At 41.5% G+C, this 15,981-nt stretch overlaps 1 protein-coding gene across 2 annotated transcripts in view; it reads left to right on the top strand.

The window, feature by feature from the left end:
* The window catches only part of AFF3 (AF4/FMR2 family member 3), a 480,216-nt gene that overhangs the window by 297,171 nt on the left and 167,064 nt on the right, over positions 1 to 15,981 (top strand). For both annotated transcript variants that reach the window (XM_045005798.1, XM_045005808.1), the window contains exons 6-7: positions 1,605 to 1,641; positions 13,525 to 13,576. In XM_045005798.1, coding sequence (XP_044861733.1) covers positions 1,605 to 1,641; positions 13,525 to 13,576 — 89 coding nt within the window. The remainder of the gene's footprint in view (positions 1 to 1,604; positions 1,642 to 13,524; positions 13,577 to 15,981) is intronic.

Below are 15,981 nucleotides of genomic sequence, written 5' to 3'. Positions count from 1 at the left end.
TTAACTTTAAATGTCCAGGCTTCTTCATGTTTTTGCTTTTTAGGAAAACTATAAATGGCTCAATTGCTTTTTTTCTTACATAATTAATAAAGGTTTACAGACATAACTGCAGCTTAAAGACATATTTAGCCTGGAAATAAAAAATTGTCTATTGCCTTGAGCCCATCTATTGGCTCAGTACTGCCCTTAGGACCAAGGTTTTAGCTGAAAATCTTTCTGCCTTGAAAATAATGTATGTATTGGTATGTATGCCTATTCTGTCAATGTTGCCGTCTTTATTGTCATAATTGCAGCATGCACAATAAATGGTGTAGTATTATAAAGTTTATTTATTTCATACATAATTGGAGATATATATGGAATGCCCTCCCTAAACTAGTTCATAATCTATTTCTCGTGTGGCTTAGCCGCCCAGTGATGGCTAGCCTGAGTGACAGTCAGAGATATTTACTTATTATTTTAAAAAAAACAAGGGTGGAAAAACTTCAAATGATTTAGAACCATTAAGTTGACTAAATGTTTGTTAAAAAGCCTTGTTGACACAGTCCAAGGTGCTCAAAGTATTTTTAGAGAAACTGCTAAACTGAAAAATGCATGATATAAGTGCTGTGTCATGTTTATGGTAACCGAGATTCCAACTTTAGCTATTGTAGGAGGCACCTAAAGAACAAGAGTCTATAAATAATACACAGTAATACATCTACAGTACCAATATAATGTTAGTACATATGATACATTACAACCTTTTCCATATATCAAGTTTAAAAACAGCCCATAATTGAATGAATTATTTAAAACAGAACCAATTTGAACAAACCTACTTGGAAGAGTTAATGCAAGGCAGACTATCAGTTTTTTTCAAAAATGTTCTAAATGTTTCACTAGAAATGTTTTAGGTGTTTTTGTGAAGTTCAGTTACAAACCCACTTCTGATACATAGGTATCTGCTGGTCCACTGAAGACTAGCTTGAGATTACAGAGATACTGTGCCAAGACTTTTTTTGAAAACTAGGTGTTGATTTAGTTTCATTTTTATTTTAACCTAATATTTCAGTATGTCTAGTAGATAGTAGAACTAGGCTCAGGAGTAGGGTCTAAACTTCCATTCTCTAATGCTGTGAGTATCAATTTCCTGATCCATTATGGACGCGACACTTGGGATCCTCGAGGTGAGGAGAAAAGATTAGCTGTGCTGCTCCCAGAACAATCTGATGGCCTATGAAATGATATTGGCAAGAACTTCAGAAATAATCATTTGTCTGCTTGCCTGTCTTCTCACCTAGACTGGTAGAAAGTAATAGCCCCTTGAGTTCTGGTGGAGTAATAAGTGAATAATAAGCTGGAGATTGATAGTGAAAATAGAAAAAAATATACTATTAAAGGGTCATGGTTGAGAGATAAGTATAAAAAGGCTAGAGTAAATGCATTTTCAAGGAAATATTTTATTTTCTTCTTATAGTTGGAAATGATGTTCTGTGATTAGACTGAATAAATGATTAACAAAGCTGTATGGTAGTATTAAGGTAACTTACATTCAAACGTCTATTGTCTCTAAAAATTACCCAAAAAAATAATACATGGTATGCTTTTCTTTATTATTTTAGGAGTCGCAGCAGGTGTCTACAGGACACAGCAATCCAAGTAAGAATTACCTCACTTTACAGCTGGATTTGGTGGAGACGTTGACTGTGAATGTGAGAAACAAGTGAACAATAGGACAGTTGAGAAAAAAAATAGTAGAAACATGAAGCCTACTGGTCCAGTACAGGATCTCAGCTGGCAGGCTACTGTTTTGTCCAAGTGCAGAACCTTGGGCGTCACAATCACTAACGGCTTGTAAGTAGGGAAGGGGAGGGAACAATCCCTTTAGATTGGCAATGGAAGGAACAATTTGTTCCATCATATCTAGTTCTGCTACATGTGAGAGAGATTTTACAGGGAAAAATAGTTGCTCTTCTAAAATGATAGTTAATGGGTGGAAACTCTGTATCCACATAACAATGTGCACACAGCCCCTACCTCCAAACTGCCTAAAATTTCTGAGAGTTTGCTTTATTATTTATTAATTAATTAATTGATTTATGTATATGCCATGGCCCTGTCACTGTGTATGGTGCTATATAATACATAAAGTATGCCAAAACAATAACAAATGCTGTCTCAAAAAGCATATATTTTTGGGCTGCCTTTGATGTATAATTTTGACAAGGATGGCGAGTACAGAGCTTGCTTTGCTCACATCCTTGCCTATCCTCCTACTAAAGTGTACAGGCCATGTTACAAAGCAGTTGTACTTTAATTGCATTTAGTTATTGGTAAAACACGTTAGTGGCCGTGTGGGGAAAAAAAGACTGAATTGTTCTATGAAACAAAATATTAATTCTCTCTTCTGACACCCCTGACTGGTATTAATGTTCTTCAGCATATTCAATATACATGACCCTACCCTGTTCATGACATCAAAGCATCCCAGACAACCGCTCTATTTTGTTAGCATCATGACCTGTGAGCTAAAACAGAGCACTATTTGCAAATTACAAAGCTGGGTTTGAAGATGACAAATGCTCTGAGCCAGTAAACATGGCTTTGAAACTGACTGGTCACCCACTGGTGCAAGAAGCTGACACCCAGATGGAGAATGATAGGAGACTTCAGGCTATTAATATGGTACGGCACTTTGCTAAGGAAGGGGCAGCACTGTGGAAGACGATGTTGTGAACAAGCAGGTGGTGGTGCCACTTAATTGCCAGCATCAGTTTGATATTGCTGTGAGCACCACCACTAAGAAGTAATAAAAAGGCAAAGGGAATGGGGTTCTCTAGAAAAATAATGAATGTAGTAATGAGAGAAGAAAGCACTAAAGAGGCATAATAGATGAGGCTGTGCAAACACTTGAGGAATTCTGAGCATAATAAACACAAGAGCAGAGCTTGAGTGGTTTGTGATGATATCAGAACGCCTGGCATTGGTCATCGTTTTCCTGTAGTTTATTTTACCTACAGTACTTCATGGTCCTTGCAAAATTTTAATAATGAAAAAAAAGACAATTCATATTGAGGTGGATAGCTAGGTTGGATAAAGTAAGATATACGTGCTGCCAGATCTTTACCTAGAACTTTGATTGAAACTGCAAGCTTGTTTTGAGGTTTTGGGAAATTGTAATAAATGGCTCCCTGTGAGGGAGGTGTCAACATGGTCCCTATCCTGCTTTACCTGGTTTTAAGTCTTTAGTGTCCCATTAAACTGATAGCCTCAATATTAACAAGTCTACTTTGGGAGTGGTCTGTCTGAAGCTTGTCATGAAGGATATTTTGACTCCAGCTGTTAAAAATATCTTCCAGTGTTACCATTTTGGGGAGGACTACTGCACCCTCAAGAGTTTCATACCTGAAATCTGCTCACAGCGCATGTCCTAGCCCCAGACAGAGCTTGAGTGTGGAATGTGATGAGTTCTGTGCTGCTCTCAGCTTCCGCCCTTGGGGCAGGGAGTTTGTTTATAAACAGAGGCAGGGTGATTAAGATAACAAAAGGCCTGTCATTAAGTTAAATTAAGGATCATTAGATGATCCTGAAAGCATTGCCAGGCGCTCCAGTTAAAAAATGGGAAACAAAGGGTTGGAATAAATGGTCAGTTTTCAGAATGAAGAGAGGTAAGCAGTGGTGTCCCCCAGGGGTCTGTACTGGGACCAGTGCTGTTCAACATATTCATGAATGATCTGAAAAAAAGGGGTAAAAAGTGAGGTGTCAAAATTTGCAGATGATACAAAATTTCTCAAGATAGTTAAGTACAAAGCTGACTGCAAAGAGTTGCAAAGGGATCTCACAAAACTGGGTGACTGGACAACAAAATGGCAGATGAAATTCAGTGTTGATAAATACAAAGTAATGCACATGGCAAAATATACTCCCAACTATACATACAAAATGATGGGGTCTAAATTAGCTGTTACCCGTCAAGAAAGAGATCTTGGAGTCATGGTGGATAGTTCTTTGAAAACGTCTATTCAATGTGCAGTGGCAATCAAAAAAGCAAACAGAATGTTGGGAATCATTAGGAAAGGGATAGATAACAAAACAGAAAATATCATATTGCCTCTATATAAATCCATGGTATGCCCACGTCTTGAATTGTGGTGCCCACGTGGTCACCCCATTTCAAAAAAGATATATTGGATTTGGAAATGGTACAAAGAAGGGCAACAGAAATGATTAGGGGTATGGAATGGCTGCCATATGAGAAGAGATTAATAAAACTGGGACTTTTCGGCTTGGAAAAGAGGCAACTAAGGGGGAATATGATAGAGGTCTATGTTGTGTATTTGGTTGTCATGGTTTTTGGTTCCTATGGTAACTGAGTTAGATTATTAGGGGATAGCTCAGCCAGCTTCAGCCAGCTGGGTGAGTTCTCTGAGTCTGTAAATAAAATGGTGGTTTTGTTAGCTGTCTGCTGTCTGGCCTCAAGTGATTTCTTCCTAAACCGGCTGCCCCCAAGGATATAACACTATAAAATCATTAATGGCATGGAAAACTTTAATAAAGAAATGTTGTTTACTCCTTCACATAACACAAGAACTAGGGGTCACCTAATAAAATTATTAGGCAGCAGATTTAAAAAAACAAAACAAAAGGAAATATTTCTTCACAATCAACCCATGGAACTCTTTGCCAGGGGATGTTGTGAGGGCCAAAACTATAAGCTGGTTCAAAAAAGACCTAGATAAGTTCATGGAGGATAGGTCCATCAATGGCTATTAGCCAGGAAGGCAGGGATGATGCCAAAAGCTGGGAATGAGTGACAGGGGATGAATCACTCAATGATTGCCTGTTCTGTTCATGCCCTCGGAAGCACCTGGCGTTGGCCACTGTTGAAAGACAGGATTCTGGGCTAGATGGACCATTGGTCGTACCCAGTGTGGCCATTCTGATGTTCTTATATATAACCCAGATGTATCTACCCCCTGCTGTAACCCACTAGACTCCTCTGCCCTCCCAGAGCTTAGATAGAACCCAGCAGTCCTAATGGGGTCTCTCTCTCCACAGAGTTAGTAACAAAGTAAGAATATACATTAAAATTTTAAACCTAACCAGTATCCCTTAAGTGACTTGCCACAAGATGTCAGAACATGTTAGTATAAGAGCTGAGTGGGTCTAATATTCATTTAATTTTCTTTCTTTAATATAAGAGTTAGATATAGTGCTCCTGTCAGCTAATTGCTAAGTTATCTGCCAAGAGACTAGAGTTTTCAAGTGCCTAAGCAGCCCCTGGAATCACGGTTAAAGTTGCCTCCTTCCTCAAAATCTGTAATGGCACCCCTGCCACCTTTCCCACAAATAATAATTTTGCATTTCTGTAGTGTCTTCCATACAAGGATCTCAAAGCACTTTACAAACATTAATGATATAAGTTTCATTACTATGATGTCTGATGTCTATTTGTGTTGCTTTCCTGCTTCTTGCTTCCTACTCCATATTCCTGTTTGTTTCCTGGTTCCTGCTCCCTGAACTCAATGTTCCAGTTCTTCTGGGACTGGGCGGGGAGGGGTGCCTGGTGTTGGGTGTGTGCAGTTACTCAGCGCCTGCTGCTACATATCTGTCATTGTGGACTGTTATTATGTTTTGTTCAAACTGTTGCTGACTTAACTGTTTCCTGGTTATTACATGTTTTGATTGACCACTTGCCTGTGTCTCTTGCTTTATTTTCCTTGTGTTTTGGGGATTGTATTCTGGGATGCATCAGAGCATAAAATTATGGCATCAAGTGCTTCTATTCTGCTACTTATGCTGCCTGCACATCCTTCACCTGTTGACTGGCGATACTTTAGTCAGAATTTTTGGAACTATGTGCAGATCCTGCAACTCTCTGTTGCTGCTAGATTACCATTGCTGCAGAACGGCTTAGGTTGTGATGGCATTGATATTTATGATGGACTCAAAGAGCCCAAGCCTTCCTTTGAAGTGTCTGTCCAGCTTCTCAACAAATATGTTGTGAGTGGAGCTTCTGTTCTGTTAAAAAGGAAAATGGTTTGGGTTTTCTTGAGGCTCACCAGCAGCCCAGCAAAACAATATGTGAGTTTGCTTGTCATTTGTGGCAGTTGGCCCTTAACTGTGAATTCAGGGATGTTATGATGATCAAGCTCAGGGACATTTTTGTGATTGGCATAGCCAGTGACTGCCTGAGCAAATGGTCGCTAGCTGAAGATGTTAGACGTCCAACTTCTGAAGCCACAAATATTAAGAGTGAGGCAGTTGAGAGGGTTTGGGCTGGAATGTCTGACTGCTGCTACCTTTGTGTCTACACTTCAGTCCCCGTTACCTGCTTCTCCTGCTTCCATTGCCCAGAGTCATACAACGCTACCTACTCCCGCTCCATGGCCTCAGCAGCAAAAGTTGCCAGCTCCTCACTATTTCTGCTATAGTAGTACAGGTCACTTGGCCAATTTCCAGGCCTGCCCGGCTAGAAGTGCTCAGTGCCAGGCTTGTGAGAAGGAAGGACACTTTAAGTTAGTCTGCCACCATACACTGATTCACGAAGACAGGAAGCCTTCAGTGCATAGTGTAAATGTAGAGCCGCACAAAACCATCTTTACCAGGGATCAGATGTTTCCTTTAGTACAATCTCCTCAAGTGGCAAGGCACTGGAGCTGGAATCCTGTATTATAACGGTACACTGCTGAAGTGCTTGGTGGATAGGGGTGCTGAAGTTAACGTTCTTCCCTCTGGGTTAGTTCATAATTTGGATATTTGCCTGACAACAGTGGTTATAAAAGCTTGGAATTTGTATGATTTGCAGACAATGGGTGAAGCTCTATGCTCCACAGAGGTGTAGCCTTGACTGCAAAGTTTAACGTTATTAAAGGTGCTGCTACTGCAAATCCTTTCCCATTATAATCCTATGATGTGTGCTTGCAGCTTGGACACCTGAGGAGTAGTTTTGCCAGCTATTCTAGAATAGCTAGAATAGAAGGGGATACACAACGTATCATTCAGAGGCACCATGATTTATTTAACACTGACGGTATTCTGTCCATGGGATAGCTGTTGTCTCTGCTGTTGGATTTGAACACCAAGCCCTTTGCATGCCTGCAAATTATGTACCTCCTGCATTTATGGACAAGATCTGAACGGAATTGCACCACGTGAAAGCTAATGGCTTCATTCGGAAGGTGGAAGGGCCTGTGGATTGGATTTCACCTATGGTGACCATATACAAGAAGAGTGGCAACAATTGACTGTGCACAGATTTTAGAGAGACAAAGTGGGTGAGGTGATATCTTTTGTTGGACCAACTTCTGTTGGTGAGAGAGAGAAGCTTTCAAGCCACACAGAGCTCTTCTTCAGGCCTGGAAAAGGAGCTCCCAGCTTCACAGCAAAATGCAAGGTGGATCAGATTGTTTAGCATATGTAGTTAGCACATATTGTAAGGGACCATTCAAGTGGCCATTCCACCTCTATCTCTACCCGGGTGCATGTTGTTATTTGGATGACATTCTCATCTTTGCTAAGACCCTTCCTGGGCATAATGCTATTCTGGACCAGGTGCTAACCTGACCCCAACAAGCGGGCATAAAGTTGAATGTGGCCAAGTGCAGTTTTGCAAAAGATGCTGCTATAGACTATTACTCACGTTACCCCTTTGTATTCATAATTTCACAAGACACATACCTCTGAGGAACTAAATTCTTGCCTAACCACTTTATTTGCAATGTTTGGCCTACCAGAGAGCCTTGTTTCAGAAGGAGACACCTTTTCTTTAAAGAGAGTTTGAAGACTTTCTGATGGCTATTCGTACAGTACATTATAAATCTGCTGTGTACCATCCACAAGGAAATGGCACAGTGGAAAGACTACACAGGACTCTGAAGAAGTGTGTAGCTAGCATACTGCAGGAACTTCTAGGTATACTCTTACCTATTGCATTGAGTCATGCTTTATATGTTATTTGGAGTACATCTCATGAAAATACTGGAGAAACCCCTTACTACTGGCTGTTCAACTGACCTATGAGCACCAAGTTGTCTATGCTGATGGAAAAGGCTTATCCCACCCCTTTGCCATCCTCGAAGCCAACTGATGTGACTAGGAAATATACGACTTTCAACAAGCGTATCCACACAAGACTCCACACATTCTATCCTGGACAAGCAGTGTATTCTAGGCGAGGGTCTGGAAGCATTTTCATTACTCATGGCATGATCTTGCGGGCTGCAGGGTACGGAGTGTGGCGAGTGTGTTTACCGCACAGAGAACACATTGTTAACCAACGAGATATACTTCCTACCGAAAGGGAAACAGATAGGGAAGAGGAGACTAATTTCTGTGTGATGATATGTGGCAAATTAGGGAAGCTGTGCCACATCGATAGCATCCAGTCCCTGAGCTGAATCAGAGCCGGGATCACCGGCTGCCTCTGGCCAGGTACCGTTGAACTTTTGGAGAGAAAAGAAGGAAATTGTGGCAACTGATGTGTGTGTTGCCTTTCTGCATCTTGTTTCCTGCTCCCTCTTCCATTTCCTGTTTGTTTCCTGGTTCCTGCTCCCTGAACTGTCTCGTGGTGATTACATGATTTGATTGACCACCTACCTGCGTGTCTTGCTTCATTTTTCCTTGTGTTTTGAAGATTGTGGTCTAGCTAGGATGACCACCCATCCCGAATTGGACAGGACAGTCCTGAAATGAAGAGTTCAAATCCTGGATTCAGGCTGAATGACTCTGGGACAGCATTTGTCTTGGATTCCCTGTGGCGCTGCTCTGTGCCTGCCCGAGGCTCAGGGGCAACACAAGCCTCTTCCCAGTGGGAGGGGAGCTGAGGTGGGCCTTAGCCCCCCTTGCCAAGAGGCTCCAGCCCCTGCTCCTCTTTTTCCCCCGAGGCCAGGCCAGAAGCTGGAGACAGGCAGAAGTAAGAGCCACCCAGGGAGCCCATGTCACTGTGGGGAGCCCTGAACCTTCCACCTGTCCTGGGCAGTGCCCCCTGTGGGTAGGGACACAGGCTGGGGGCTGATCTCAGTACCCTGGTCTCTCTCCCAGGGCCGGTGGAGGGTCTGGGGCTTTCCACAGCAGCCCAAGCTCCCTGGGTGGCTCTTACCATTGCCCAACTCTGGCTTCCAGCCTGGCCAGAGGACGCGGTCTCAGGGAAAGAGGAGGAGGAGCAGCAGATGGGGCCACAGATGAGGGTGGGGTTCCTTCATCAGTTCCATTTTTGCCTTTTGAAAAGATGGTCACCCTTGGTCTGGGGTTACACTTGTGAGGTAGGTGGTACATTATACAGATGGGGAAACTGAAACATAGATAAATTGAGCGACTTGCTCAGCCTCATAAATATAGGCTACACCTACTTGGTGTGGCACTCTGTCCTTCTCTAATGGTGGCTATGCCAGCTAGAGATTGATGAGCCTGCTACAGCCTTGGCTAAGACAGTCTCAAGCAGTAGAGGCTTTTACACTAAGATCTGGCTCCCAGGTTTGATCTCTACTGCCGTCAACCCACCCCAAGGTGTCAGTATTACATAAAGAACATGAGCAGAGCTGGTAATAGAAATTGATTACCAGTCTTCTGCTTTATCTAGAAGATTAAGATGGTGATCTTCTGGGAGACAAGGAGCCTGAGGCTTGTTGGGGTTTCCCCAAGACCTCTCCAACTTGGTTTCCCAAGAACTCGGTTTGACTCCAGTCTTCTTGTCACTCAGGTTCCTTTATCTGGCATACAGTAAAGCTACGCTGAGTTCATCAGTCCCAAGCATAGGGGGCAATATAGGCTGTGCCACACATCCAAAGTTACACAGAAAACCTCTTCCTTTATATGCATTCACACATTAGATTGCATTTACTGTACATTTCATCACACGTTTTGGGATTGGCTGGATCACTTTGTAAGACCCAATCACTGTAGAATACACACTATCTCTGTACAATTTACTCTTTACCTTATGTTATGGTCCACACTTGTCTTATCCATTGTTATCTTGTCCATTGTAAATGGTTCCCTGAGTGTTCATCCCTTATCTTAGCTAGTACAGACATTCTGGTTCCAGCCTGCTGATCCACGTACCTCCCTAATCCTGTCTCCCAAGAAATGAGGCCTCATCCATGTCCAGTTATTCATGTCAAGCCAGGCCTATAAGGCCCTCTCCTCTACCCGGGGTACAATGGGCCAATCTCAGTTTATCCCCCCCATCCCTTCAAGAAAGTGGATTTGAAATTGGCCTTTGCACTCTGGGTCATTTTACCCTTAGAATGTGAAATGGTAAAAGAGCCAATTCAATGGGAAGCAGCAGAAACCAGCCAGATCTGCAGCTGAAAAACTGGGGCTAGAAGGCATTCATCCATATGCACATGCTCCAGAATATCAGTCTTTTGGAAGAGAGCAGACCAACAGCAGGCCTGTAAAGAAGTAGGACATGTAGTGAGACTTTTGGCCAGCTGCAAAAGACTGAGATAGAGGAGGGAAAGGGCCTCATAACCTGCCCAGAAAATGATACCTGGAGCTAAAGAAGATTAGCTGGTTGCTGAATTGCCTGTCCCTCATAATAGTACCTTCAACTAAAGGGAGACAAAGGCAGATTGGTTTTGGCAGTTTGTGTGAAGACTTGGAAGAGAGAGTGTGGATAAGAGTGGGCTCAAACAGGTCAGGTAGCTCAGAGAAGCAACACCCTTTTACTAGGCTTGTCAATGTGAATCTGAATTCCAAATCTTTAAATATCATTCATGCTTAGTAAATACAGTTTTTCTTGAATGTTGTGACTCAATGGCGTGATGGTGCAGTTCTTTCTGTGGAGTCAGTAAGGCATTAATTCTCCATTCTCCCTCTTACTCTTATGTACTGTACAATTGCTCTCCCTTCCCCCTGGAATGTTAAGTGATTATGAGCATTAAAGCAGCTGCAAACATTCACTGTAGAGTAATTCATTAATATCCTGTTTGGCTAAATAGCATCCCTGCTACAGAACCTATTCTGCTTTTCTTATTGCCACAACACTAATTGCTGCTAAGAGCAGAACTAAAATACTGCACCTTTTCCAATTGGTGCATAACAAACTGCCAACAAGTCACTCAAGATCTCACATCCCATTTGCATGTGAAACCACCGATGCTCACTGTACTAATGTGTTATTAACAAAAGTATTAGTTACAAATAGAATATCTACAATGAACTATTATTTGTTTTGGGTTGTAGATATGGTTCTAACCGATATTTCAAGGCAGATTGTTGCTAAGCCAGTCTATGTGCCGTATATCTAGTGACAGGCATAAGGGGCACAACTAGCCATGGAACTAAACCAGAACAACATCGCCAAACCCCATCTGAACTTTGGGAAATTGAGAGCCAGACCCAAATTTCCCAGCTCCAACTCGACAACTGAATCTGAACACCATGAGACCTGAGCATTTTGGATTCAAATTTGCACTTCACCTCTGGTCCATGTCTAGTCACAACCAAATACTCAGAACTTCTCTCTCCACCCCACCCCAAAATAACCCTATTTTCTTTGGAAGAAAATGATGCCACAGGTACTTATATTTTCATTAAAGCAACTGTGTGGAGAAGGTATCTAATAGTTAGAATTGGGAGTCAGGATTGCTGAGTTCTAATTTCTGTCCCAGATACTAACTCCTTGAGTAGCTCCTTCAGCAGCTCTTTCTCATAATCAAGTCTCTAAAATGAGCTCATAGGGTGTTGAATCTTAAGTAATCTTTTGAAGGCACAGTGTAATTATATAAAATATAAAAATTATCTTGTGATCATTCTGTCTGTAGCAAATGTTTGATAAAAATAGATATGACTAGCTTCATGTCAATGCTTCCGATTGGTTTAAAATTGTGGGTCTGATTGGTGATAAGAACAACTGATTTTTCCCCTCCTTCCCAAAGTTAAGCAATGTTTCAGTGAAACCCTCCCTGCAAGCCTAGAAGGCCTAGAAACATCTGATGCAGGTACCAACACATCATGGAACAAGTGTTTAAGCTAACCAAAGACTCCTTTGCTGGACCCCTGCTCCTAGAAGCACAATTATCTTGAACAACTATTTCAGCTTGTTTCAGGATTGCATTGGGGAAAGTACCAGGAGTGAAATCCATTTAAGTCAATGGCAAACCTCCCATTGACTTCAAAGGGGCCAATATTTCTCCCCAGAGGTTCATTTCATACCCCAAGTTCTTCCACCTTTGATTTAGTGAAAATCAAACTTGAGAACTTTGGCAACAGCTATTCATATGTAATGCTGAAGTTCTTGTAATGGCTTGGGGCCTGATCCAAAACCCTTTGAAGTCAATTAGAGATTTTTGATTGAGTTCAATGGGTGTGAATCAGGCGCTACACACAAGAAAACACTGAAACAATTTCAAACTTTATTTCACAGAATACAAATTAATTTTGATTTGACAAAACTCATTAAAACGGAATGGAAGAGCACTGGTCTCATCTGTAAGATAGTCAGACTCCAGGTCTTCATCTCCTGTTCATCACAAACTTGCATGTAAACAGCACTTCAGTGCCCATTGGTAAACAAGTGCCTGGGCCGTTGGCTAGCATAGAAACAATATTTTGCACTCAGATTATACTGGTAAATGGTGTGTAAGCAAGGTGGTACAATATCAACAACAAAACAAAACAAAAATCCAACCCTCTCCAGGCTTTCAGACCAACCATGTTTCTCCTTAATGGCTGCTAAATTAGGGCAGTGACCCACAGCCCTGTGTAAGGGGCAGCATATGTGACCACTGTCCTGGGAGGGGACCCAGGTAGAATTGTGACTGGGCCTCTCTTTTTGTACAAGTAAACGGAAGTGATGTACTGTGGCACTGAAAAAATGCATCTTAGTTCCCAGAGTGGTTCCAGACAGCTCTTCTGGGGAGCACTTGAGAGCAGGAAGGAAAAGAGCCATGGATCCATCTGCTCCATGAGCCTCTCTGCCTTCTCCACACCTGCTTGCTTACAAAGCAGAGTAGCAACTGCACAGTCACAGTGATCTGCACAGGCCTCAAAGTCAAGTTCTGGGTAGCCCAAATATGGCTGTATACCCTGCATGGCCATGTTAGGACTAGGGACTATCTAACACTGGGGTTCCGCAGGTTGTTCAGAGAGCAGTATTCACAGAAAATAAGGTGAATCAAACTGTTTGGTTTTGGGGTTTTTGAGCGGTGAGTGGGGAGGGAAGGGATCACCAAACCCTTCAGACTGATCTGTCACCTCAGGCTATAGTGACTAAGGCCCCAAGGCATTCTGTCATTCTATCCTGCAAGCAGCCAGCCTTATAGAGTTTTCTGCCTCCTTGCTAGGGATCTGATAGTCATGAAATTGTCAGGCCTGCTTTACAACTTACCCCTAAGCACATATACAAGGGACAGGAAAAGTCATGCTGATGTTAACTCCCAGTTTTCAAGTGCTCAGTTAGTGTCCCAGCTTCCTGCCATATGCTATTTAAAAAGCATTCTTCTGTACACTTTGAAAGTGTTAAAATTAGCCTGATAATGTATTGACCTCTAACACCATAAAGATTTTGATATTCACTTATTTTTCTTCTTTTTTAAGGGAAAGGTGAGGCTGAGCCAAAGAATCCAGAAAACAGTGCATCACATACTTCGTAAGTCAGTTTCGTATTTGTGATCAGAGATGATTGCTATGTTTTTATCTGCTTTGTCATGCCAAATAATGTTTGTCTGTTTGTTTTCATTAAGATGAAGCTCTTTCACTGATGCTGTTCTTTAAAAGGCTTTTAAGTAATGATTCATAGTTAATTGTTAATAAATCATTAGCATCCTTATTGTGAGAGATCTTGAAAAGTGAGATGTCTCTGTAACAAGCTGAATAAATATAAAATTATTTTTGGTGGAGTGAGTGAGTGAGGTTGGCTTTTACAACCGGAGAGGTCCAATATTACCTTCAAGCTGCAGAAGTTTGTCACATTTTCCAGAAGATATCATGTCACATATGCCTTTGATGTACTGATGTAATTTTAAAAGACTGCAGTCTGCAACTTCACCTCTGAATTACTTGAAATCCAATTACAGCTACCTCTGGTCTCTCATGATTTTGTTGATGTTTTTGAATTAACAAAAGCAGTTGAGAAACAGATGGAAACAGGCACTTGTAATATATCAGTGTTCACCTTTAATGCAACAGTAGAAGTCCCGTTCCCCCCCCCACCTTTTTTTTTTTTAAGTGTACAAAGGAATTAACTGTTTTACTGTTACCAGAATAAACCAACTCTTCAAACGGAGGGACTCAACATTTAAAACAAAAAAAAAACCAGGCTGGATCAGCAAACTTGATTTTGCTCACATGAGTTAGGAGAGGACTGAATTTCTACAAAATCACTCACCCTTTTTATCTCATTTGAGTGGGAGTGGAATTCTTTTCACAGTGCAGTCATGTGAATTTTGGAGTACATCTTGTCTGTAATTTGTGTCCTCTGGCTTTTGTTATTTAAATTCAGAGTGCTAGATCATGTAAGTCTTGCAAGGTATCACCATCTGTTACATGGCCAAAAGTAGCCATAGAAGAAGGTACAATAAGCGTGATTGTTGAATGTTTTGATTTCTGATATAAATATATGTTAAAAATCTTCTGGAAATGAATCTATAAAAAGATTTGACATGATCTATGAATGGCTGTAGATTGTAATTCCAATATGTTATATTTAGTCAAACTTGTTTAATAAGCGAAGCACTAGCAGCTTTATGCCTTCTGATAATATGATTGTTGGGAATGGTTTATAGTGTATGTTGGTATAGAATGCTTCCAATGGTTACCATTTTTAAAAAAAGTGATATTACAATGAAGACTTAAAGGAGAAGAGTTTTAATGCCATCTGGAGGTATCATGGAGAAATGAACACTTATTTTTGCTGATATTTAATATGTAAAACATAAGCAGACACTATATTTCGATTTAATCTTGTGGCTAGGTCATATTTTATACTAGGGGTATAAAAAGGTTTCCTTTTCAGTAAAATTTCATTAAAATTCTGTAAGTTGTATTGCATGAATGCAAAAATTCCCAAAATTTGTTTGTGGCAGACTAGATAAAGTGTCGTTAGTGGGCTTTATTAAATAAATTGAACCAGATTGTGACCTCCTTATTCATGTTGAATAGTACCTTACCCAATGAGTGGTCTCACTGAACCCCATTGAAACTGTACATTACAATACTTCATAGATTCATAGATTCCAAGGCCAAAAGGAACCATTGTGATCACCTAGTCTGACCTCCTGTGTAACACAGGCCATAGAACTTCCCCAAATAATTCCTAGAGCAGAGCTTTTAGACAAACATCCAATCTTGATTTAAAATTGTCCATGATGGAGAATCCACTGCAACGCTTGGTAAATTGTTCCAGTGGTTAATTACTCTCACTGTTAAAATTTTACACCTTATTTCCAGTTTGAATTTGTCTAGCTTCAACTTTCATCCATTTGATCATGTAACACCTTCCTCTGCTGGATAAACAGGCCCATTATTAAATATTTATTCTCCATATAGGTACTTATAGATCAGAGGTCGGCAACCTCTGGCATGCTTACCCTGGCGGGCCGGGCCAGTTTGTTTACCTGCCGTGTCGGCAGGTTTGGCCAATCGTGGCTCCCACTGGCCGCGGTTCGCCGTCCCAGGCCAATGGGGGCAGCAGGAAGCAGCGGCCAGCACATCCCTCGCCTGCCCCACTTCCCGCCACCCCTGGGATGGCCTGGGATGGCGAACCGCAGCCAGTGGGAGCCGCGATCGACCGAACCTGCCGACACGACAGGTAAACAAACTGGCCCAGTCTGCCAGGGTGCTTACCCTGGCAAGCCGCATGCCAGAGGTTGCCAACTCCTGTTATAGATTGTAATTAGCTCACCCCTTAACCTTCTCTTTGTTAATCTAAATAGATTGAGCTCCTTGAGTCTGTCACTATAAGGCATGCTTTCTAGTGTAATACATGTTTTCTAATGTAATACATTTACAGGGGTCACCTTTATATTGTTACCATTTGTCAATAATGACCACACA

The sequence above is a fragment of the Mauremys mutica genome, chromosome 1 (genome assembly GCF_020497125.1).
Source record: "Mauremys mutica isolate MM-2020 ecotype Southern chromosome 1, ASM2049712v1, whole genome shotgun sequence".
Lineage (NCBI taxonomy): Eukaryota > Metazoa > Chordata > Testudines > Geoemydidae > Mauremys > Mauremys mutica.
The sequence above is the reverse complement of the archived record's forward strand: the minus strand, read 5'-3'. Positions and strand labels throughout refer to the sequence as shown.